The 27384-nt window shown below is 39.6% G+C and overlaps 1 protein-coding gene across 1 annotated transcript in view; it reads left to right on the forward strand.

The window, feature by feature from the left end:
* DNAH6 (dynein, axonemal, heavy chain 6) overlaps nucleotides 1–27384 on the forward strand; it is a 305590-nt gene that overhangs the window by 12352 nt on the left and 265854 nt on the right. Inside the window, 3 exon segments of the mRNA XM_006866588.1 lie at nucleotides 7062–7241; nucleotides 11666–11928; nucleotides 24302–24569. Coding sequence (XP_006866650.1) covers nucleotides 7062–7241; nucleotides 11666–11928; nucleotides 24302–24569 — 711 coding nt within the window.

The raw sequence follows: 27384 nt of genomic DNA on the forward strand, positions 1-27384 counted from the left end.
GATCTTCATCAGCAAATATTTTTAAGTCCTCTTCACTTTCAGCAAGGAAGGTTGTTAATGAGTCTTCTTCCAATCCCGATGCCACGTTTTTCTTCATATAACCCAGCTTCTCAGATTATTTGCTCAGCATACAGGTTGAGTAAGGATGGTTAAAGAATACAACCTTGTAGCACAACTTTCTTAATTTTGAACCATTCAGTGTTCCCGTGTTCTGTTCAAACAACTGCTTCTTGGTCCAGATACAGATTCCTCATGAGCACAATCAAGTGTTCCGGAATATTCATACTTCGTAATGTTGTCCATAGCTTGTCATGATCCACACAATGAAAAGCCTTTGCGTAATCAATAAAGCACAGGTAAACATCTTTCTGATATTCTCTGCTTTCAGCCAAGATTATTGGACATCAGCAATGATATCCCTCATTCCACGGCCTCTTCTGAATCTAGCTTGAGCCTATAGTAGGCATTAGTGAGCTGAAATGGATTAGAATTGACCATTTTGAATCAGACAATCATGTGGCAAATTATGCTGAGAATGACAAATTGAAGAGGAATGGCATGGCATTCATCAAAAAAAGGGGAGACCATTTCAAGATCTATTTTGAAGTACAGTGCTGTCAGTGATAAGATAATATCTATATGCCTGCAGGGAAGACTAATTAATGCAGCTATTATTCAAGGTTGTATGTACCAATCACCAGAGTCAAAGATGAAGAAATTGAAGATTTCTACGAACGTCTGCAGGTACATTGCTAAACAATGTAGGCAGCATCAAAATAAGAGGGGAATGATACACAGAGTCACTGTATCAAAAAAGGGTTGGTTGATGTTCAGCCACTTCAGGAGCTATCAAATGATTAAGAACTGATGGCAGTGAAGGAAGAAAGACAAGCTGCTCTGAAGGTATTGATGGAAAACAAGGCTTTAGGTATTGATAGGATACAGATTGAAATGTTTCAACAAACTGATGCACTATTGGAGGTGCTCACTTGTCTATGCCAAGAAATTTGTAAGGTAACTTGGCCAAAAGACTGGAAGAGGCTCAATAGAATGCAGGAATTACTGAACAATATCATCAATATCACACACAACTAAAATTTAGCTGAAGATAATTCAAAACCATTTGCAGCAGTACATAGACAGGAAACTGCCAGAAACTCAAGCTGGTTTCAGAAGACAACATGTAATATATGAAATCATTGTTGATATTAGACAGATCTTAGCTGAAAGCAAAGAGTATCAGAAGGATGTTTACTTGTGTTTTATTGACTATGCAAAACACGCGACTGTGTGGATCATGATAAACTATGGATAATACTGTAAAGAATGGGAATTCCAGAGCACTTCATTGTGCTATTACAGGACTTACATACTGTAGGATAAGCACTAGACTACAAGGTTGATTTGAATTGCAAGGTGGTGATTCAAACCCACCAGACATTCCTTAACAAGAATAACAGCATACATAGATGGAGAGGCAGTCGTTCCAACAGAACAAGGGTATACTGCATGATTTCAAATCAGAAAAGAAGACATCAGGGTTGTATCTCTTCACTATGTATATTCAATCTGTATGCTCAGCAAATAATCTGGGAAGCTGGAGTATATGAAAAAGAAGAAGAAGGGCAGTATCAGTATTGGAGAAAGGCTCAGTAACAGCCTGTGAGATGCAGATGATACAACCTTGCTTGCTGAAAGCAGAGGACTTGAAGCACTTACTGATGAAGACCAAAGACTGCAGCTTTTAATATGTATTATGAATCCTGGTGTGGCTCTGTAAGGTAAGCACTGGGCTGCAAGGTCAGTTTGAACCATAGGGTCATCAGTTCAAACTCACCACCTACTCCTCAGAAATCTTCACAGGGTTGCTATGAGTTGGAACTGACTCAGTGGCACTTAACAACAACAACAACAACAACAACAGTACCTCAACATAAAGGAAACAAAAATCTTCAAAGCTAGAGCATCATGATAAACAGAAAAGATTGAAGTTGTCAAGGATGTTATTTTACTTGGATCTATTATCAATTGTCATAAAAGCAGGAGTCAAACAATTAAAGGACATATTGTATTGCATATATCTGCTGCACGAGGCCTCTTTAAAGTGTTACACAGCAAGGATGTCACTTTGAGGACTAAGGTGCACCTGACCCAAGCTGTAGTATTTTTAATTGCCTCATATACATGTGAAATCTGGACAATGAATAAGGAAGACTGTAGAATTGGTGCATTTGAGCTATGGTGTTGACAAAGAATACTGAATATACCTTTGACTGCCAGAAGAAGGAACAATTCTGTCTTGCAAGAAATAAAGCCTGAATGCTTCTTAGAAGAGACAATGGAGAAACTTTGTCTCTCATGCTTAGGACATCCAAACGACCAGTCCTGGAGAATGGCATCATGCTTTATAAAACAGAGGGTCAGTGAAAATGAGGAAGATCTTCAAGGATATAGAAAGACACAGTGGCTACAACAATAGCCTCAAACATATCAATGATTGTGAGAATGGCTCAAGACTGACAGTGTTTCATTTTGTTGTCCACACTCAACAGCACCTAAAATTCCACTGGATGGAGGAAGTACAGTTGTGATAGAAACCGTATTACACATTTATGTTTGCTTCGCATTTTTCTTTTCTTTTATCACCTTTAAACATTTAACTTTGTTTCATAATTATGTAAAATAGTTAAAAAATCAAATTATATACCAAAATGACTCACTTCTCCCGTGGATTCAGTTTCCTACTATAGTATTATATTTTGAAATTTATGGCTTCTTTCCATTTTCAGAAATAAAAAGATATTACATTCATATACACATGCTTGTTGTTATAAATTTATATTCCCCAATTTCTTAGATTAAAGGGTATCAATGTGCAAACATTTCCTCGTCTGTTCTTTGCACTTAATCTGTCTTGCTGTTCACTGTATAAACATTATTGAAGATGGACATAAATGACAAGTTCTATTTTTATTGTCGTTTCTTGTACTTTGGTGGCTTGTATATTTCTGGATGCTATGCCAGTATTTTAAATACCAGCAGTGTCACCCATGGTGGCCGAGTTTTAGTAGAACTTCCAGACGAAGACAAACTAGGAAGAAGGAGAGGTGAAAATTTCATGAATATCAGCAGAACATTGTCAGTTATAGTGCTGGAAGATGAGCTCCTCAAGTTGGAAGGCACTCAAAATATGACTGGGAGAGCTACCTCATCAAAGTAGAGTTGATCATGATGACATGGGAGCCTAGCTTTCCAGACCTTCATCTGCTGATGGGGCCAACTCAAAATGAGAGGAAACAGTTGAAATTTTCCATTAAAAATTTGAAAATGAAATGTATGACATATTAAAATAGGAAAATTAGAAGTTGTCAAAAATGAAATGGAATGCATAAAGATCAACATCCTAGGCATTAGTGAGCGGAATGGCCATTCAGAATCTGCCAGTCATATGGTTTAATTGCCAGGAATGACAAAGTCAAGGGGAATTTCATAACATTCATCATCAAAAATTACATTTTAAGGTCTGTCTGTGTGACAGGACAGGATACTATCCACATGCTTACAAGGAAGACCACTTAATACCACTATTATTTAATTTATGCATCAACCACTAAAGCAAATAATGATGAAATTAAAGGTTTCTACTAACGTCCTTAGTCTGAAATTGATCAAACGTGTTGATAATTACTAGAGATTGGAATGTGAACATTGGAAATAAAGAGGTAACAACCACAGTAATGGGAAAATACGACCTTGGTGATAGGAATGATGCTGGAAGTTGCATGATAGAAATTTACAAGACCAATGACTTATACAGGCAAATCCCTTTTGTAAATAACATAAAAGATAACTATACACATGGACCTCACCAGATAGGATACACAGGAATCAAATTGTCTACATCTGTGGGAAGACACTGTGGAAAAGCTCCATTATCATTAGCCAACAAAAGGTCAGGGGCTGACTGTGGAACAGACCATCAATTGCTTATATGCAAGTTGATCATATGAAGAAAATTAAAACAAGTCCACGCTAGCCAAAATATAACCTTAAACATATCCCACCTGAATTTAGAAACCATCTCAAGAACAGACTTGATGCATTAAAGACTAATGACCAAAAATCAGAAGAGTTGTGGGATGACACCAAGAACATCATATAGGAAGAAAACAAAAGGTCATTAAAACGACAGGTAAATAAAAGACCAAAATGTATGTCGGAAGAGAGTCTGAAGCTGGCTCTTGAGTGTAGATGCTAAAGTGAATGGAAGAAATAAGGAAGTATGCCCTACTCAAAGGGCAGCTTGAGAAGACAAAATCAAGTACTATGATGAGATGTGCAAAGACCTGGAGTTAGAAAACCAAAAGGGAAGAACATGCTCAACATTTCTCAAGGTGAGAAAACTTAAGAAAAATTCAAACCTTGGGTTGCAATGTTGATGGATTCTATAAGTAAAATGAAGTCCTGGTGTGGTGCTGTAGGATAAACACTAGACCACAAGGTTGGTTTGAACCACAAGTCAGTGCTTCAACTACCAGCCACTCCTCAGAAACCCTATACAGGGTCACTGTTTATTGTTCTTTATTCCTTACTGCATTTCTTTCCTACTACCTAAACAACAACAACAACAAAAAAATCCCCTTTGAAACCTATTACAGCTGTAATGATGGTGGATTTTACAAGAGTGAGTCAAAAATTATCCACATTCTGGTTATTTTAAAATGCCCGTCCTAATGACAACATTGAGCATGCATGTGAAATGATTCTGTTGAATAGATGAGTGACAGTGGATTATGTGGCAGATCATTTGCAAATCAGCCATGGCTCTGCCTATGAAGTAATCCATGACAGACTTGGGTTTCAAAAAGTTTGTGCGAGATGGGCACCAAAACAACTCATGGAAGAATTTAAACAGAAGCGTTTGGATATCTGCAAACAAAATCAGACTGATACTTGAAGGAAGGTAAATATTTCTTTTAAAAAATAGTTACTGGTGACGAGACATAGATGCATCACTGTGAGCCTGAGAGTGAATGGCAGAGTATGGAATGGAAACATCCTTAATCACCGGTCAAGAAAAAGTTCAAAAGTCAACCATCAGCTAGAAGATTGATGGTTAGAGTTTTCTGGGATCCTCAAAGGCTAGTTTTGTTGTTGTTAAATGCTGTTGAGTTGGTTCTGTTTCTGAGGAGTTGCTGGTGAGCTCGACCTTGCCATTCAAACCAACCTTATAGTCCAGCGAATTACCCGCAGAGCCACACAAGGGCCAGTAGTGGAACACTATCAGGAAAAAGTTTCAACAGTTGACGTTGGTCATTACAGTCAGGCGCACACTGAAGAGCTGAAGCCTAAACTACATATTAAACACAGTGGACTGTATCCAAGGGCATTGTGACCTTCATGACATTGTGCTTCCACACACGTCTGCCCACACTGTTGACACTTCAAAAACTTCATTTTGAGGTGTTGAAGCATCCTTCCTATACTCCTGATCTTGTCCCATCGGACTTTCACCTATTTAGTCCCCTCCCCTGAAAGCAGTCCTTTCAGGGCAAAGATTCACCTCTTATGAAGAAGTGAAGATAGCGGTCCATTCATGACTCACAGCTCAGCCTAAACATTTTAAAATATGGGAGTAGGAAAGCTTGTTGACAGATGGACAAAGTGTATTGAAAAACAAGGAGATTATACTGAAAAATGATGTAGAACTTAAAGTAAGGTCTGCAGCCAGAGTGTGAATAATTTTTGACTCATCCTCAAAGCATGTTGTGGTTGCATGAAAATGTCTGTTACCTCATTTCTCAAAAGGGATTTTCACAGAGCCTGGAATTCTAGATCGACAATTTCCATCCACTCCTTCCTGACTTTTGCTGTTGCTGTTCAGTAGTCAGCTGTTTTTCACAAATTTGAAGGCACTCTGCATTGTGTTTCTCTACATTGTGTTTTCAGTGTATGAGAGGGAAGGAGTTGTGCATTTAACTCACAGTGTTTCTTTACTTTAGTCCTAATTGTATGTGTTCGTGGTATGTTGTTACCATCTGTAGTTAATTTCCTTAATTTTGATTAAGTTTTCTTGTTCCTGCGCTTCTGAGAAGGTTTTAGTAAATGTTCACGCTTTTCCTTTTATCAGGTTTTTTTTTTTCTGTAGTCATTCTTCCTAAATAAATGCTGCTTTTTCTCTTTTCTTAACTTGTGATTCTAGTCTTTATTCCTCCTTATTAGTAATAACTGAGATATCCCCTTCTCTGCAAAACCAACTAGACTTTTCTTCATGAATGGTTCAAATGGATTTTTATCCAAATCGAAAGGTAATTTACATGTATCTAGAAAAGCATTTGACTACTAACCACAAGGTGTGTGTTCAAACCCACCAGCAGCTCCTTAGAAGCCTCATACAGAAGTCATAACTATGAGTCAGAACGAACTCGACAGCACTTAACAATAAAACTTCAACAACAGAAACTTAACATGATTTTTCTGACTCTCAAGCCTTTTTTCCACCCATACCCCAATATATGAGATTAACTATCATGCTGAATTAGAAACTATAAAGTATTATGGTGAATTCTTGGCTTTAGTGTATTATGTTTAAAACTAGGTTCTTATTGCCTTTAGTATCGTTGGCCTTAGTTTGAAGTTAGATTAGCCTAAATGAATGGCACTGTTTCTTAGATCAGTTATGGCAACAGGAAGTGATTGGTTACTTTGGGGTAAGGCCGAAGACTTACACATTGTTTTCCCACAGTAGGCATGGTCCTGAATGGTGGGTGTTTATAATGGATGGACAAATTATGGATATATGATCTCACGAGGTTTGTGTGTGTTGGTCATGACCTTGCTTCTATCAGCATTCATTGTATGTACATGGCAACAGGTACAAAAGTCTTAGACAGTAGGCTGGGGAGAGATGATAGCTGCTGCTAGGATTGTGCCTTAGATAGGAAATTAGTCCAAGGTTGAGATGAATTTCCAATAAGGAAGAGTCCAAAAGTGAAGGATAAGACACATTTGCAATTTTGTCTTATGTGAAAAAGATTAACATGTCTCTTTTTTCTCCAAAGCCAGTGCTAAAAGTCTACCAAGATCATAAGCAGCCAGAATACATACATGAACAGAACCAATTTCATTTAATTTCTTCTGGAGTCCTAAAACCTCCCATAATCACTAGAGACGGAAGTTCAGCTGAATCTGAATCACTTGCTCACTTTCTTGAGTATGAAGATGCTATGCAAAAAAAGCAGGTAGAGTACTAAAATACCTAATTGACTCTGTAAGTTTTATACAGTATTGTCAGTATCCTTTTCCCTCATAAAATAGCAAAAGATTTTTCTATCAGGCTGTATAATGGGTTTGGAGAATATAAGATTTCTTAGTTCCTATTTAAAGAAATCTTGAGTGTGGAGGAAAATCCAAAAAGAAACTCTCAACATTTATACACATATCTTATGATGCTTTCTTCCATGTTAAAAGAAGACTAAAGAATGCTTTGAATGTTATAATGCATATGAAATTTTCATCATAATTACAAAGAAAAACAACTACAGTCATTGAAGGTCTTGATGAAGGGCAATCAAGTAGTAACTGATCTAACTAGAAAGACAGTGTTTATAGCTAGTGAGAGTTATAAAGTGAGGGAGCTGTCTCCTAAGAAATAAATTAATGTAGTTAAGGGAGACATCACCAGAGCTTGGATTCATAGGAATACCTATAGTTAATTATACAAGGAACAGAGGTGGTTGGACATGTGAAGGGCACACCCCAAATAAAGATACCAATAATGCTTTTTTATTGAGAAGATCCTTCAGTATTCATGAAACATTTCAGTGCTAGTTGACACTAGGCTAGAGTGCTAGAAATGAAGAGTTGAAGGCAAGCTTTGTCCTTGGGAAGGTGGACAGATGCACAAGGGAACACTCAAATGCAGTGGGTTATGATTTGTCATTAAAGTCATTCTGGTCAGTTACTTGCTTTATGTTAAAAACTTACTGTTTTTTGTTTTCGCCTTTAATGTTGCTGCCTTATTTTGAAGTTAGATTAGCCCAAGATAATGCCACCATTTCTTAGGTCCTCAATCAGTTATGGCGATAAGAAGTGATTGGTTACTCGTGGGTAAATACTCTCATTGGTCACTTAAGGTACCACATGCTGAAGTAGTGCTAGAGGAGACACTTACACCTAGGGGAGGGGAAGCCACCCTAGGAATTTGTACTACGTTATACTAAGTTAATGAGCTTGAGAAGGTGAAAGAATCAGGGCCTTGAAGAGAAGCCAATAGTGAGCTCACTGTGCATTTGGGTGAGCTCATTCTGGCAGAATGAAATCATATACTAAATTGTATGAAATTGTATAGACCCAGGTACTATGGCTTTTGTGAAGGGCAGAGGGAGAGCGAGCTACCTTAAATAAGACCAGAAAAGATCTCATTGCCCCGAAGTTAATTCATTTGCTGTTGAGTGGAACTTGAATTTAAAGAAAAAGCCTTTAAAGGGGAGGCATTTTAGGGCTATCTGAAGGAGAAGTTCTGGTTTGGCACCGTAGAATAAGCACTAAACCGTAAGGTGGGCAGTTCAAACCTACCAGCTGCTCCTCGGAAACCCCATACAGGGTTGTTGTAAGTTGGAACTGACTCAATGGCACAGAACAACAACAACAACAAGTGCTGAGAAGGAATATCAGCTTTTAGGTTAAGCTTCCTACTTGTAGCAGTTAAGAGGGATTGAAGGGAGACATGGGAAAAAGAGGAGCATAGATATGAAAAGATGCTTATTCTAAGTAATGGGTCACTTTTTTTTTTTTTTTAAGTTTTTATTGTGAATTAAGTGATACTTTACATGGGAGAATATCAGCTTTCCATCCATCCTATCGTATTTTGTTTCATTGCAATGATTACAATCCCTTCCATGCACCATCATTCAACAGCATGCTTCCATTCCCTCTGGGTTTTGTGGTTTTTTTTTAGATGTACAACAAAGCACTCAGGAATATATAGCCATTCAAACAACCAAAGGGTATGCTCTGCAATTTACCCCCACCGGCTGTCAGCACACAGCCCCTCTCCCTCTTTGAGTCCACATTCCGCAACCACCCCATCTCTCCCTGTCATCGTCTCTGCCTTCATCTCTAGCATCAATGCTTCTCTGAATAGGGTCCTGCACTCTGCTTTTCTCCCTTGATGGTCCCAGAGTCCTCCACTCTTGGACTGCAAGATCAACCACTCCCCTTCTTTTGTTATTGGGTCACTTTTTGTATCTACATTTCTTGGAGTGAGTTTAGAATGGAAATGCAACACTGAGGATTTCTTGGCAGATAAGGAAAGTTGGAGGCTTCTAGTAATTAAGGAAGATACTGACTTGTCAGATTGAATTGAGCATCTATCACAGAGGTGTGCTATACATAGATGTTCTGTTCTTATAAATAAATACTTCCTTTAAAACCTTCACCCCAAATTTGGTATATATACATAAATGTAATGCGTAGAATTGAATCACATCTTCCAACTAATCGTTTGTTTTTGTTGTTAAGTGCCATCAAGTACGTTTCAGCCCCAGTGACACTAAGTACAGCAGAATAAAACAATGCCTGATTCTGGGCCATCCTCACAGTACTTGAGCCCATTTTGTACCCGTGGTGTCCCTCCAGCTACTGAATTACAGAATCAGAAATAAATGCTCCACTGAAACAGTGTAGCCCTAGTGTGGGAAAACGTTCACTTAGAGGCAGTAAAACTTTTACAGGATATATTAATGGGACAAAATTCCTTTTTACTCTCATAAAATATGGATTAATGCACTGGACTACAAAGTTGGTTTGGACCACAAGGTCGGCGGTTCAAGCTCACCAGCTGCTCTTCAGAAACCCCAGTGTTGCTATAGGTTGGAACCAACTTGCCGGCACTTAACAACCACAACAATCCAAAACCAAACCAAAGCCACTGCTATAAAGTTAATTCTGTCTCATAGTGACTCTATATAGGGCTTCTGAGACTGTAAATCTTTACAGGAGCAAACAGCCCCTTCTTTCTTGCGTGGAGCACTGGTGGGTTTGAACCCACATCTTCCTAAATTTAGCAGTCCAATACTTATCTTACAGAGTCCTGTTGAAACATTCAGATTGGTGATGTGAGATCGCTCTGGTTCTAGGTATTTTCAGGTAGATCCTACTCATCCACGTGAAGAACTAGTACCACTACGGCCATCCCTAGCCAATAGGTGAAAAAAGCACTTGTTTGTAATTTTAATTCAAAGATCATGTTTCCTTCCATTTTTGTGCCATCATCACACATAGTCCTTTAATGTTCCAGGCATCTCCTCTCATGATCTATTCAACTAAAACAAAACAAATCCACTGTCATCGAGTCTGTTTCAAATCAGAGTGATCTGACAGCCAGAGTGGGACTGCTCCTTAGGGTTTCCGAGGCTATAAATCTTTCCAGGAGCAGACGGTCTCGTTTATCTTTGTCCCATGGAGCAGCTGGTGGGCTGGAGCTACCTTGTGATTAGTAGCCCTACAGTTAACCCACTGCACCACCAAGACTCCTTTTCTGTTCAGCAGGATGTGTTTAATCAGAGGCTGAGAATAATGATCTGTTTTTTGAATCAATCTCTTGCTGAAATGGCAACCTTTATCTGGAGTCCTGGTGTGACATCATAGGATAAGCACTCAACATCAAGCTCACGGTGAACCTCAAGGTCAGCAGTTCAAACTCACCAGCCACTCCTGGGAAACCCCACAGAGGGTTGTTATGAGTTGAAACCAACTGATGGCACTTAACAACAACTATCAGCTATACTAACAGCCACACACTAATAGGGAATAAAGAGATAATTTCTATATTTACATTAGTTTTTCAACAAAGCATCTGCAGTATAAAAAACAAAAACAATCAAACCTGCTGATATTGAGTCAATTCTAACCCTGTAGGACAGAGCAGAACTGCCCCATAGGGTTTCCAAGGCTGGAAATCTTTATGGAAGCAAACTGCTACACCTTTTTCCCATGGAGCAGCTGAAGGGTTTGAACTGCTGATTTTTAGTTTAGCAGCCAAACATTTAACTACTGCACCACCAGAGCTTCTTACCTCTACGTTGCTGTTGTTGCTAGGTGATATCCAGTCAGTTCTGACTCATAGCAACCCTGTATACAACAGAAGGGAACATTGACCAGTCCGCACCAGCCTCACAATTGTTCTGTTTGATCCCATTGTGTCAGTCTGTCTTGTTGAGGATTTTCCTTTTTTTCACTGACCTCTACTTTACCAAGCATACTGACCTTCTCCATGGATTGGTTCTTGATAATATGTCCAAAGTATAAGGGACAAAGTTTCATAATCCTTCCTAAGAACGAACATGTTGGCTGTATTTCTTCCAGGACAGACTTGTTAATGCCAGCAGTCTATGGTACTTTTGAAATTCTTCGCCAAAATCATAATTCAAATACATCACTTCTTCTCTGAGCTTCGTGATTCATGGTCCAGCTTTCAGTGCATCTGAGGTGACTGAAGATTCCATGGCTTGGGTCAGGTTAACCTTAATCATCAAAATGACATCTTTGTTTTTAATACTTTAAAGAGGTCTTTTACAGCATATCTGCGCAAATGCAATACTTTTATATAGCTTAGATTTTTCATGTGCAAAGACTCATTAAAGAAAAATTGCTTGTTTTTTAGATACGAAAGTCCTCTGCTGAAATGTTCTTCCCTTCTCCACCTAAACTTCCACGTACCAGTCTTGGGAAAAGAGGTCTCCACAAGACTGCTTCTTCAGTTAGCACTGAGTATATTTTTCATGACCGGGAAGAAGTCATTAAAGGCAACATCTGTGATCCCTTGACAATCATTAAAATAGTACGCGAAAATGCGGATCTTGGATTTCTTTATATGATCCCTGCTGTGGCAAGGTCTTCCATCGAGTATGACACATATAACCTGAAGTGAGTTCTCTTTTATTTAATATTGGAAACTATAAATAAGATCGCAGGTCGTAGCCTTCATTGATTGGGTAATAATAACAAATATGATCAGATTTAATTTTGGTTATCATTAGATGATCAGTGGATTCCAGATACAACAATTCTATTTATTTTTTCCATGTGTCTTTTAAAAAATAAATAATTTTTATTATTTAAGTATTAAATAATAAAATAATTTTAACTTAAATAATTAATTTTTATGGACTGTTGTTGTTAAGTGCCATCGAGTAGGTTCCAACCCATAGTGAGCTTGTATAGGGTTTCTGAGGAGCAGCTGGTGAGCTTGAACCACCGACCTTGCAGTTCAAACCAACCTTGCTGTCCAGCACACCAACCCACAATGCTGGTTATCATGCTTCTCATACACTTATATAATGTTATATGATCTATTTTGAGAACAGTTTTGGTACTTTCTGATTGCTAAGAAAAACCAGAGGGCAAAATATATAAAATGGATGAAGCATGAATTGCTTTACGTGCCATTTCCACTTTGCTAATAGAACAGTGTCTTAGTGGACTAACAGGAACAGAAATCTCTTTTCTCACAGGTTAGGAGCCTACAGGTTTGCATTCCTGGCACTGGCTCTGGAGGAAGGCGCGCTCTGTTGTCACTGGGAGAAGATCTCTTCCACTTCCTCTAGAGACAGTTCTTGATTCTCCATGTTGCAAGTATCTTCCCTGCATTTGTGCTTCCTTGTGCCTATGGAGTGGCCTGGTGGTACTGTAGGATAAACACTGAACCCATAAAGCTTTCTTGTTGTTGTTAAGTGCTGTTGAGTCGGTTCCAACTCATATCGACCCTGTATAGCGTTTCCAAGAAGCAGCTAGTAGGTTTGAACTGCTGACCTAGTGATTGGAAGATGGCAGTAGGTTTGGTTTGGAATTTAACTACTGTTTGTCTGATCCTTTAATATCTCAAAAGAGATTAGATTTAAGACACACCCTACACTGACAGTGGTCTCCTAAACATAGCAAAGAAAACTCTTCTCTCAAATGGTATTACGTTCAGAGTTTTAGGCTTAGGATTCCAACACATATTTTGAGAGACAAAATTCAATCCATAACAAGTAGAAGTAAAAATTAGTTTTTGAAAAAAACTCAATAACTTAGGGTGTTTTTATTGATGAATAATGCATATACACATACTTTCTGTCTGTTGTTAATACTGACCTCATTTACATCGCAAAGAAAAACTCTATTCTCAAATGGTATTAAATCCACAGTTATAATTCCAACACATATTTTGAGACATACAATTCATCCATAACAAGTAAAAATAAGATTTTTTTAAAAAACAAGAACTCAGTAATTTAGGTGTTATTATTGATGAAGAGTACACATATATGTACTTTGTGTCTACTGCTTAAGATACAATAATCAGAAGAGTCACAATTGTGACTCTATTAATTGCTTCCAAGTTCAGCACAATAGCTAATGTTGTTAAGTGCTGTCGAACTCAAAGTGACCCAATGTAGGTTTTCTGAGCCTATAAATCTTTTCGGGAGCAGTAAGTCTCTGGTGGGCTTGAACCACCAAGCTTGTGGTTTGCAGGCCAGTGCTTATCATACAGAGTCACAATAGTTAATGTTGTTAGGACCGTTGGGTTGGTTCTGACTAATAGCAACCCTGTGGAGGGTTTCCAAGGAGCTGCTGGTGAGTTTGAATTGTCCACCTTGTGATTTGAAGTCCTAATTCTACAGCACCACACCAATAGCTGATGGTGGTGGTGCCATGGAGTTGGTTCTGACTCATAGCTCACGGGAGCAGAAAGCCTCATCTTTCTCCCGCAAAACGGCTGGTAGTTTTGAACTGCTAACCTTGAGGTTAGCAGCCTGACTCGTAAACCAAGCCTGTTGGCTGTTGAGTGGATTCTGATTCACAGGGATTCTAGAGGGCAGACTACAACTGCCCTTGGAATTTCCATGGCTGTAATCTTTCTGCTTCAGACGGCCACATCTTTCTTCTGCAGCTGGTTCAAACCACGTACTTTTTGGTTAGCACCCTAATGCTTAACCATTGCACCATTAGGCCTGCTGTGATAGTGTTTGTTGTTGTTGTTAAGTGCCATCCAATCGGTTCTGACTCAGTGACCATATAGGATTTCCAAGGAGCGGCTGGTGAGTTTGAGCCTCCAACCTTGTGATTCTAACGGACCTTGAGGTCCAGTGCATTATGCCCCAGCACCACAGCAGACTCCTGGGATAGTGAAGTGTGGGGTTTATCATAGGACTTTCCTCTGTTGGCTATCTTTGTCTTACACTGATGGTGATAATATACCCACTCCTTATTTATCCAATGGTTAGGTTCCAAAGACCAGGTCATTAATGCCAAAACCAGTGTTATGTGCAAATGGGGGACAACTACATCACCTTACATTCTCAACTGTACTGGGACCATCCCCTCGACCTGTGCTGGGGTCGCCTGTCACTGCTGCTCCCCACTCGTAGTCTTCCAGAGTCCATTCCTTCCCCCAGGGTCCCCTTCCTCTCCTGACCTCACCATATTTTTAGGAAGTCGCTTCTGACTCATAACAACCCTTTATATGGTTTCCAAGGCTGCACATCTTTGTGGGAGCAGAAAACCTCATCTTTCTCCCACAAAGTGTCTGGTGGGCTCAAACTGTCAAATTTATGGTTCAGAGTCCAGTGCTTATCCTACAGAGCCTATGTGCTCCCTAGGTAGCCCCGGCTTATCCCCTCAATGATACCTTTGGTGGTTATGTTGGGAGCAGGTGACTCTCTGTCCATGGGCGAGAGGGCCTGGGTGCTGCATGGGGCAGGAAGCACGTTGTCTACTGGGTTGCCCCACCAGTCCCTCATGAAGTATCCCCTGGCTTTTACCTTGTTCCCCTCCACTCCAATGTCCTTCTGAGCATTGGGCTTTCTCTGAAGCCCATGATGGTCAGGCCCAGTCTCTGCCCTTGGCCTCAAATTAAGTTGCTGCAGGTAAGTCACTCACTGTCCCTACCCCTGCCCAGGTAGCCTGTCCCGCTGTCACCAGAAGGGAGCATTGAGGAAGCATAAGGTGTTGTGCATAAGGAATCCTGGTGGGATGCTATAGGATAAGCACTGGACTAAAAGGTCAGTATGAATCGCAAAGTCAGCGGTTCAAGGTTACTATGAGTCAGAACCAACTCCACAGCTCGAAACAGCAACCACAAGAAGATGCCTCGCAGGTGCCAGTCACCTGGTGTAGGGTCCTGTGAGCCCCAGGCCCAAGTACCCCATCTCAGGGCTGCTTCTGACCACAGTGCATCAATCCCTGCCACCCCTTGGGGCTGGGACGGGGCCAGACCCCAGGGCCCTGTTCTCAGCCCCAAGGGTGATCAGCCTTCAGGATACAGGCTACTGTTGCCCTGACCTCCGTTTCCTATAAGCACCTAGGACTCACCCGGAAGTGTCCCTTCCTAGCAGCCTAACTCCAGCCCTCCCTCTGCTCTACCTTGTACCCCTGTGAATTGGGGAGGCCATGACTTCTCCCCTTCTGGGCAGTGAAATACATGCCATACAAGCTTCCTTTATACTGCACACATGTCTGCCAGTCAGGCACCCTGTAAGGGGCCTTAGCATTTGTTACTACAGACGTGTAGCCAGCACACAAAACCGTAAGGCAGTAGAGAACTTTACTATTGTCTTAAATGAAGTCGGTCGATATTAAGTGAGGAGAGAAAGTCATTTCAGGAATGCAGTGGCTCCATATGATAAGCACTGGACTGGGAACCACAAGGCCTGTGGTTCAAGCCCACCAGCCACTCCACGAAAGAAAGATGAGGCTTTCTGCTCCTTTAACGATTTAAAGCCTGGAAACCCTATACAGGGGTTCTATGGGTCGGAACCGACTAGACAGCATTTAACAACAACAACAAAGGAGTAAATTCAGTTTGCCATCAAATTCACTGGAGTCCTGGTATGGCGTTGTGGGATACGCACTAGTCTGGTAACCACAAGGTCATCAGTTCAAACACACATTGATCCTTGGAAACCTTATAAAGGGTCACTATGAGTCAGAACCAATTTGGTGGCACTTTCAACAACAACCAAATTCATTGAGCGACCCTTCCCATAATCTGCTGCATAAAAAGGTGATCAGACCTTCTAAGAATTCTCTTATTGGCCCTTAGTCACCCCTGTGCTTTTGATTGACACAGTTAACACTTTGAACTGTTCCCCTGCTCAGTTGGAAATGACCAAAAAGGTCAGGGCCTTCCCTACTCTGAACTGCACATATTGCAAACCATGTGATTAAACGCAATGATTTTGATGCTACCTAGCTGGAGTCCTGGTGTGGTGCTATAGGCTCAGCACTGGGCTGCTAACCACAAGATTGGTGGTTCAAATCCACTAGCTGCTCCTTGGAAACCCTATAGAGGATCGCTGTGACTCGGAACTGACTCAACAGCACTTAACAGCAACAATAACAGTAAAAAGTAGCTAACTTGGAAGTTAAAAGTAGCAAATACTGACTCAGCATTACTAATGCTATTATACTGAACTCTGTTTTGAAAGTAATGTGATAAAATAGCTCCAGTATCTTCATACAATTTTTAAGTATGGTAAATGCATTTAATATGCAGTTCCATAATGTGTGTGTTTATAATGGTTTCTTGAAGCAAGAAAATAATTTCACTTAAATGTATTATTGAAAATGAATTTAGTGGTACGTGTGAGGCATTGACAGTTTTGTCAGGAATAAGTTCCAGAAGTCTACATGTGTTGGAATGTCAGTCTGGTAATAGACGGCCACATGCTGTAGATGATCTTGTGCAGCAAAAGAGTATTATAGATATTCTGGTGTGCCACCATGGTATATGGTTTTGCAGGATTGGGCGGTGTTTTGTTCTTTTGTACAAAACAACATAAAAGAACAGCTTTTTCCATGTAATTATGAGCTAGGAGTTAGACTGGAAAAGGTGGGTGGGATTTAGCACTGCCTGAACATTTTATCAATGTGCTAGGTAACTATGTATATAGGAAGAAAGACTGCTGCTCCAAGAGATCGTTCACACACAACAAACAGTAGATCTTCTGTCTCAGCATTGACAAAGAGTAAAAAATATGAATCTCATCCAATCAGGGCTACTGACTATGCATCTTGTCAATGTCATGTAGTAAAATAGCAAGTAGGTTTTGTTTCCTTGAAATATGCGGGAGGGTAAGTGTGTTTATACACAAAATCAAGAACAAAACAGAAAGTATTTTTTGAAACTAACAGAACTAGTGCAGATTATGAATTTAAGGAGGAACACCTAAGCAATTTTCATACATCTTTCTCCCTCTCTTTTCTTCCTTCTTGTTTTATTTTTGTTTTATCAACTAGACAAAACCTAAGTCCTAATTTAATTTCATAATGAATTGTTTATAAAATTATTTTTAAAAAATTTTAAGATAATTTTTTAACATACTTTAATAAAGCTAATTTATTAAAGAGGGCTGTAGGCCTTTTTTATATTTTATCATACATGTGTAGAAGTAATAGTTTATATTTTGTTAATTTAATTTTCCATAATCTTATTTCTCCAACTAATTAAACATATATTCCAACGTGTCCTGCTTTTTCTTACCACATTGTTGTTGTTGTTGTTGTGTGCCGTGGAGTCAGTTCCGACTCATAGCGACCCTGTATAGGGTTTCTGAGGCTATAAATCTTTATGGGGGCAGAAAGCCTCCTCTTTCTCCCATGGAAGAGCTGGTAGTTTTGAACGGCTGACCTTGTGGTTCACAGCCCAATTCGTAACCACTACGCTACCAGAGCTCCTTACCACATTAAGTTTGTTAAATAGTTTAAAACATTTTTAATGCAAATCACCTAAAATGTTTTAATCCATTTTTTTTTTTTATTCCATTAAGGTCTACAATTCCCTTGGTTAAACAGATTTAATTTTGACAGATATTTATCTTTGCACTATAATGGACAAATTTTATTAAAACTGAAAAACCATAGCTCACCAAGACAAGCAGTAGTCAAAAAGGAAACGAAAGAAAGGTCTGAAACTACTTATGCAGCATAATTAGAATAATCTCAAACTTGGATTTATGAGTCCTAGTAATTAATGTTCTGTCCTTTTGCTTAAATGTCCTACTTACATGAAAATGATGGCAGTGCTATCAGATAGACTACTGGTATCAAGCAAGCTATAGGAATGTCCTACCAGAAGGTATCCACTCCACCCAGAAAAGGGTCTGAACTTTTTTAATGCATGAGCAAGAGCAAAACATGAAACCAAATTCTGTTCTGGATTAGTATCAGGTCAAAAGGCTTAAGAAGCTATGAGTTGCAAGGCCATATAATACTTAAAGTCCGAATGATGTACTGTTGTTACTGAGTTGCAATTTACCAGCCTGCATGGAAATTGACCATTTTCTTTGGAGCCAGAAAAGCAAAGGAACTCAGTCATGTCATCAGTAGATCAACATGTTAGATAAGAGAGATCACTATAGTCCAGGACGTTATTAATGTGTCAGTGCACAAAAAAATAAGTTACTATGCATACTGATGTATCGCTAGACATTAATAATGACTAGGATCACAGAAATATTTACAGTCACTGAGGTGAAGTGTATGGAAGAGCTTTGATAAAAGGAAGGAAAACAAATTTGTGGGTGAAATATTCACGACAAAAGAAATATTATTGAAATACTTATTAATAATGTACATTACATCTAGAGTTTATTATGGCAGCCCTGATATACAAGTAATACATTATTTTATTCACAGAGGAATTCTCATATACAAGTTTTTCCCCTGCAGTAATAAATTCTAAAATCATGTCAAATTTGTGGATATAATAAAATCCAAGGTACCACATATCCATCTGTTTTCAGTTTATACAAATAAATTAGAGCAGAACACTAAGTGGTTTCATACAGAAGTGCATTGGTGATCCAAAGGAAGAATAGGAAAATATTTTGTGAATGATTCAACTTTGCAGTTAGTGAAGGGTAGATCTTGGTTTCAAGGAGCCCTGGTGACACAGTAGGTTATGTGTTGAGCTACTAACCCCAAGATCAGCAGTTCGAATCCACCAACCTCCATGGGCGAAAGATGACACTTTCTGCTCTCATAAATATTTACAACCTCAAAACCCTATACAGGGTTGCTATGAATCAGAACCAACTCAATGGCACATACCTACCACCAACACTAGTTCTTGGTGTCACAACTGGGTTACTTACCTGTCCTTTGGTCACCTGAATGAATTTAATAAACTAATGAGTTGTGTGAAAATATGTTAACACATACTTGCAAAGATTAAAGATTCAGAGCAAAAATTCAAAATTGTAATTTTTTATTTAAACCTAAAGAAAGATTGCACAATCAAAATGAAATCCTTGACAACTTCAGTCTTTTCCCCATTTATCACAATGTTTTTTACTGTTCCAGTTGTGAGCAGTTTTGTTTGCTTTATGTTAAGGTGTAAATCATAATGGAGGATGTAGTATTGGATTGTCATCTGTAAGTGAGCTTCCAGCCTCTTTGTTTTCAGCAAGCAAGGGTGCTTTATCTGCATACCATAAGGGTGTTAATGAGCCTTCTGCCAATCCTAATAGCACATTTGTCTTCATATAATCCAGTTTCTCAGATTATTTGCTCATTCTACAGACTGAGTAAGTATGGTGAAAGGATATTACCCTAACTCACAGCTTTCCTAATTTAAACCACAGGGTATCCCTTTGTTCTGTTTGAAGGACTGCCTCTTGGTCTATGAACAGGTTCCACAGGAGCACAATGAAGTGCTCTGGAATTTCCATTCTTCACAATGTTATTTGTAATGTGTTACAATCCACACTGTCGAATGTTATGGAAGCCAGAGTCATGAAATTAAACAAAGTATTGCATTGGATAAGTCTGCAGCAAAAGATGTCTTTAAAATATTAAAAAGCAATATGTTACCTTTAGGACTAAGGTGTGCTTGACCCAAACCACGGTATTTTCAATCACCTTATATGCATGCGAAAGTCTATTTGGGCCGTAAAGGCAGGGAGTTCCAACTCACCAGCTGCTCCTTGGAAACCCTGTACAAGGAACCTTGTACAGGGTCGCTATGAGTCGGATCCTGACTCGATGGCAACAACGCATGCCAAAATGGGATAATGAAAAAGGAAGACAGAAAAAGAAGTGATGCATTCAAATTGTGACGTTAATAACATTGAATGTACCATGGACCACCAGAAGAACAAACAAATCAGTCTTAGAAGAAATAGCAATCTGAAGGGGATGGTAGAGCACAGGGTGGGGGGTAGACACACCATAGTTCAGGTGTTGGGGAGGGCAATACACAAGAAGGGAGTGGGAGGTGGAAGAACATGGAAAATAAGGGAACACTGAGGCAGGTTTGCAGGGGCTAAATGGGACAGAGGTAAATAGTGATGTATGCTCAACCTTGGAACAACAGGGCTCCATGATATAGGGATCGAGGAATAGTCTGAAGAGGGGAAATTGTGTTAAGATGCTTGACTGTCTTATGAATATTGGTTTCCCTTGCCTACTGTTGTAAAATAGATAACTTGAGTTAGAAAGAAAGGAATATCGGGAAATATGATAATAGAAAGCTTGTAATCCTGTCTTCAGTCTATAACTGATTGGAATATTTTAAATGGGTCCTAGAACTTGCCCAGTGAAATAGACTTCTGTGGAGCCTTTGCAGTGTATAGGACCTCAGGTGGAATCCTGAGCCCCATCCAGAACCTTCTGAGGTGGGACGGTCCCACTAGAAAGGACCAGCAGACCAGTCTGGAACAGCTAGAGTAACAGAAGATACTTCTTGAAAGAAAGATCAGCAGGAAAAATCTACAACAAAAATGGTAGTCTGATTGGCTACTACAAGAACAAGCAAATTGTTCACCGGGGAGCCATCAAGGCAAGCAATCAAGTCCCTTCAGAACAAAGACCCCTCCAAGACTGAAACTCAAAGGGAACACATGAGCAGGCATGTAAGCTTACTGGTGACCACATTGATCTACTGGTGAGTAGAAGAAGCAGGGGAAAGGCAGCAATGAAGAAATGGGCTGAGTTCAACCACATTCCATAGATTCCTGTTGCCCTGGAGATGAGAGAGAAAAGAGGATGGACCGGTTGGTCCAAATTGTGGTGAGATCTGGGGACTTCTGAGTCCATGGACAAGGACATAGCTAGGGAGGGCTACAGCTGAGAAGGAAGCATCCATCTGATATAAAGTGAGGGGAGATGCACAAGAATGCCCAAACTTGCAGACAGTACCCATTTGACCTAGTCTTGATGGCTGGATAATCAGAACACAATTAGAAGAAGATAAAAAAAAAAAGATTTTTTTTTAAATAAAGGAAACAAGTTTAAATTGCTACAATTTGATGAAATTGACCTATACTTATGGATGTAGTAGCTCAAAATACCAACAGAGAAGAAGGAATCTTCACATCAAGTATCAATCCTATCCCCTCTATACAGAGGGTTGATAGGGACAGGCAACTTAGACATTGATAGGACAGGCAACTACCTAAAATGAAGGGGTGATAAAGGCACAAATTGACTGGCTTAACAAGTTTTCATAGAGGGAGTTTAGCTTAAGAATGTGTGGGGGAAGGTAGAGTTCCCACTGAATAGTTTTCATCTTGTCTAGACAGGTCTGGTTAAAAGAGATGGGGATAAGATTCTTATGATTCAATAGTGAGTAAATGAGTTATCATGACTAATTGCGACTGTCACAACTGTAAAGGTAGAAGTTTTGTAACAAAAACTGGGGAGTAGTTAATCTTACAGTCCAGAAACAGAGGACCTAGGACCACCAAGGGAGAAGAGCATGAGCAGAATGCAGGATCCTATCCAGAGAAACAGTGACACCAAAGATGGAGGCAGAGATGAGGACATGGAGAGAGGAAGCAGCTGAGGACTCTGGACTCTTGGAAAGAGAAAGACTGAGTGCTGGCTGCCGGGAGGCAGCCTTGCAGAATGTGCCTTTTGGCTATTTAAATTATTATATATTCCTGAGTTTAAATTATTATATATTCGAGTGTTTTGTGCATATCCTTCCCCCACCACCAAAAAAACCCCAACAACAACAGAGGGAATAGAAACAAATACTGTTGAATGATGATGAACGGAGGAGATTGTAATCATTGCAATGAAACGATGATGTAAAATTGATGTTCTCCCATGTAAAATTATCACTCAATTCACATTTTTTTAAAAAACTTTAAAAAAAGAAAGAAAGAAATACTACCTGAATGTTCCTCAGAAGTGAGGATGGGGAAACTTCATCTTGCTTACTTCTTTAGGAAAAGCTGTTGTTATTGGGGTAGAGGGGAAGGCTGACCGGCAACAGAGGGTCCTTGTCTTCTTTTGATCAAAAATGATCAAGTTAGACTAGTCGAATTTCACATGAGCAAAAGATCTGAGAGGAAAATCTGGCCAGAGGAGACGAGGAGGACTCTAGGCAATGCTAATCCCTTTCTCCCTCAGTCTTTGCTTGGATGAAGTCTTTAAAGATTCTTGAGTCGGGCAAAGGTTCTCATGTTCATTTATGATTTCCCTGGGAAGTTATGGTAATGAGGTACATGCATAAGAAAATCCCAAAATGGAGTTAGCTGGTCTCATCCAGATGAAGTTGGTCATGAAAACATCTGGAGCTTTGCCAGGGCACAGTATGGAGTGGCACACATGTGCTCTGTCTCCCAACCATAGTTCGAATCCCAGGCTGGACAGCAGGCACTTGGCAGCTCCCACTGGAAGGTCAGATGAGTATCAGGGGTGGAGGTCTTATGCTTATTCCAAGAACTGGTCTGAGCTGGTCATTCCTGAAAGACTCCTTTAAGAAAGTTTGTTGTTGTTGTTTTTAAGTGCTGTTGAGTTGGTTCCAACTCTAGTTTCCAAGGAGTGGTTGGTGAGTTTGAACCCCTGACCTTTCAGTTCAAACAGACATTGTGTTCTAGTGCTTAACCTACAGGACGCCTTTGTTGTTGTTGTTGTTATTGTTAGATGCCATTGAGTCGGTACCAACTCAGTGACCTTATGCACAGCAGAATGAAACACTGCCAGATCCTGGGCCAACCTCACAATTGTTGCCACACTTGAGCCCATTGATACTGCCACTTGGCCAATCCATCTCGCTAGGAGTCTTCCTCTTTTTCTCTGACCATCCATCCTACCAAACATGTTATCCTTCTCCAGTGACTGGTCCCTCCTGATAATATGTCCAAAGTATGAGAGATGAAGTTTGGCCATCTTGGCCTCCAAGGAGCACTCTGGCTGCACTTCTTCCAACATGGATCTGTTGGTTCTTCTGGCTGCCCATGGCACTTTCAATATTCTCCTCCAATACCATAACTCAAAAGCATCACTTCTTCTGCGGTCTTCTTTATTCACTGTCCAGCTTTCGCATGCATATGAGGTTGTTGGAAACACCATGGCTTGGGTCAGGTGCGCCTTAGTCTTCAAGCTGACATCTTTGCTTTTCAACACTTTAAAAAGGTCTTGTGCAGCAGATTTGCCTAATGTTTATTAGTTCAGTGGTGTGGATTTTCATTTTCTTTACATTGAGATGCAATCCATAGTGAAGGCTGTGCTCTTTGATCTTCATCAGTAAATATTTTAAGTCTTCTTCACTTTCAGCAACCAAGGTTGTATCTTCTGATTTTTACTAAACTGGCAATGTGTCTCTCTAGTCTTTGTCTAGTACATGTATTTCTGTCATACTATAAGCATTGAAGGAAGTGGTTTATAGTATGACAGAAGATTTATCGGCAGTTCAAGCTCACCAGCGCTCCTCAGAAACCTATACAGAGTCACTATGAGTCGGAATTGACACGACGGCACTTAACAACAACAAAGATTTAAACCTCGAAAACCCTATACACGGTCACTATGAGTCAGAACTGACTCCATGGCATTTAACAACACATAACAACATTTTATTAAGGAGCTCTGGTACCGTAGTGGTTACGAATCGGACTGCCAACCTTAAGGTCAGCGGTTTGAAACTATCAGCAGCTCCGCGGGAGAAAGATGAGGCTTTCTACTCCCGTAAAGATTTACACCCTCGGAAACCCTGTACAGGGTCGCTATGGGTCGGAACCGACTCGACGGCACTTAACAATAACTCCCTTATTGCTTTTCTTCTGTAGTTCATGTATTTCCTGTAAGTCATATGGTTGAAGGTTGCCCTTACGGGCATCTGAAAGCAGGATACCTTGAGCTAAACAATTTCTTAATCATAATCATTTGGTATGTGATAAATGGCACATATATTTTAGCTGGATCTTGACTGTAAATCTTATGTAATGAATTGTCTTGACTATAATGCAGTTGTTTAATTTTGTACTGAACATTTTATTCATCTGTCCCAATTTTCCTTTATTTATAGAATTGTAAGTTATGAGAACCTCAATAAAAATGACTTCTATACTATTAGCCGGAATGCAGTAACACACACTTATAATGAAGACATTGAATATATCGAACTTGATCGATGGGAGCAGGAATATCTGTATCACAGAGAACTCACAAAGATTCCCATATTTTCACTTTTCCGGAAATGGAAGGCTTTTAATGTATGGAAGAAGAATGTCCGTGCCAAGAAAATTACTGGATGTCGAAATTCTCTACAAAAGAATTTATTCATTGTTAATCCTGTATGTATTTATTAATTATGTTTCTAAATAGTTACACATCTGAAAGTCTGATACTACTGCTGGTGTTGGTATTGACTATCCCTGAAATAGAATAGCTCATCTTTTTAGAGAAGTCATGTTTTCATCCTGTCTTCTCATGCAAGGTTGGCAGTTCAAACTTACCAGTTGCTCCTTGGAAACCCTGTACAGGGTCGTTATAAGTTGGAACCAACTTAACGGCACTTAACAACAACAACAACTTCACACTTAGGACCCTGGCAGTCTAGTGATTCTCCTACATTTTAACTAAGGACCCTGGCAGTCTAGTGATTCTCCTACACTTTAACTAGGGTTGTAAACTGCAAAGGTGTAAGAAGAGAATTGCACACGGTACCTTTCATTAGAAGCAGCTTCAAGTTTTGGATCTATGATCGCCCTTTGCTGTTGATTGGGGAAATTATATGTCTTTTTGAACAGGGTAGACTGGCAACCGCTCTCTACCTCCCTCATCTTTCACACTCTGGATTTTAGCATCCGAAATAATTTAGGATCTTATGTTTGCGGGAGAGAACCTCCCCATATATCACACATGTTCCTGTAGCATGGCTTCAAACAGCAGGGGAGATTTTAATACTTATTTTGGAGGATGCGATAATCATGAAAAGATCTGTTTAAAAGTGTGTGCCCATATTTAACATTACCCATTGAATTTCAGCATAAATTAGGAGTTTTGTTTGTTTCCTGGGAGTGAGCTGGAGTTGTCATTACTCCTATGCTCAGGGTACTGGTTCCTCAGCTGTCTGTTTCTGTGACATGGATTCATCACCCTCTCTGGTCAGAAGCCTCAAGTTTGCTTTTGCTGTTAGACCCTTCACTTTGAATATGTTACCTTGTAAGACTGTTATCAACATGCCATTCAGAATCATAGTGACCCTGTATAGGGTTTCCAAGGAGTAGCTGGTAAGCTTTAACCGCCAACTTTGTGGTTCATCCCAACTTTGCAGTCCAGTGCATTAACCCTCATCACCACACCAGTACTCCTACTATGGACCTTAGGGCTACATAACGTCCTAGATGCTTTCCACTAAGCTTTCTGCATTTACAAACTTTATTACTTATTTACCCTTTTTGTACTCAGTGCCAATAATTAAAACAATACTTAAATGTTGATCTGAATTAGTGTTCTAGTTTGGAAGCTCCTGGAAAAGAGATCAGTCGTGTGCAGCATATAATACATAAAATAAGATACATACTTATGCAAATAAGTAAATGTGAATTTTTTTATATAATGTAATATAACCTTCTCACTTGAGTAGGTAAGGAGAAATGAGGGTAAACAGCCTTGGAACAGCTTTCCTAGCCCATGTGCCTACAAAGCCAATAGCCTAGGGAGCATAGCCAAAGATGAAGTTAGCGCTGAGTAGATGAATTTTACATACACTTCCTGTTATTCTACGGTCAGCTTTGCAAGATAAGTTCTTGGTAATGAACAAATTTTCTTTTTGATAACTCGTTACCCACTGACATGTTTTTAAGTTAAATTGGGCTTTGTTCTGTGGATTAATTTATTAGATCACTAGATTATCATCTTGCTGAACACTGAAATCCATAAAGGGACACAAAGAATCTTGGTACCCATGAGCCAAACCTGTTGAACTGGAAAACATTGTTCAATCCTCCGTTACTTGCCCTAAGTTTTATTCCATAAATAGCAAGGAAAAAAGTACTAAAAATTAAAAGAAAGGAATTCAGACAAATTAACCTGATTATTATATCTGATAAAATACTTTAGAACAAAGTTTTAAAAGTACTCCTATTTAATGAAGTACTGGAGGCACTCATTTATCTATGCCAAGAAATTTGGAAGACAACTACCTGGCTAACTGACTGGAAGAGATCCATAGTTGTGCCCATTCCAAAGAGAGGTAGCCTAATGGAATGTGGAAGTTATCAGACACTATCATTATATCTCACATAAGTACAATTTTGCTAAAGAGAATCCAAAAATGTTGCAAATGTACATTGACAGAGAACTGCAAGAGGTTCAAGTTGGATTCAGATGAGGACGTGGAATAAGGGATATCATTGTTGGTATCAGATGAATCTTAACTGAAAGCAGAGACTACCTATTGTTGTTATTAAGTGCCATCGAGTTGGTGAATTTGAACTGCTGACCTTGCAGTTCAAACCGACCTTGAGAACCAGTATATCATCCCACAGCACCACACCAGGACTCTAGAAAGATGTTTACGTGTACTTTATTTATTTATTTTAATATTTTATTGTGAATTATGTAATAGTTTACATGAGGAAACATTAGTTTTACGTTCATCCTATCATATATCGTTTCATTGCCATAGTTACAATCCCCTCCATGCATCATCAACCAACCAAAGTGTATACCCTACAACCCTGCCCCCTGGCCGCCAGTACACAGCCCCTCTCTCTCTCTGGGTCTAAATTCCCTAGCCACTCCATCTCTCCACGTCATCATCTCTGCCTCCATCTTTGACGTTACTGCTTCTCTGGGTAGGGTCCCACTCTCCGCTCTTCTCCCTTGATGGTCCCAGGGACATCCGCTCCTAGACTGCAAAGTTAATCACTCCCCTCCTTGCTACAAAATGTCTACCTTTACATTTCCAACCCTCATAATAAGTCCTGATAACAATTATTCACTATTGTATCACAAGCGACCTATCCACATTTCCTTTCATTAGCCCCATCTAGACAGATTGGATACTACTCAAAGGAGATTCTACCTTCCTCCATGCCCTCTGGATCTAGGTTACCTCTTGAAAGCTTGTAAGACAGTCACTTCTTGCCTTTGTAGCCCCCC

Source organism: Chrysochloris asiatica, unplaced genomic scaffold (assembly GCF_000296735.1).
Source record: "Chrysochloris asiatica unplaced genomic scaffold, ChrAsi1.0 scaffold00093, whole genome shotgun sequence".
Taxonomy (NCBI): domain Eukaryota; kingdom Metazoa; phylum Chordata; class Mammalia; order Afrosoricida; family Chrysochloridae; genus Chrysochloris; species Chrysochloris asiatica.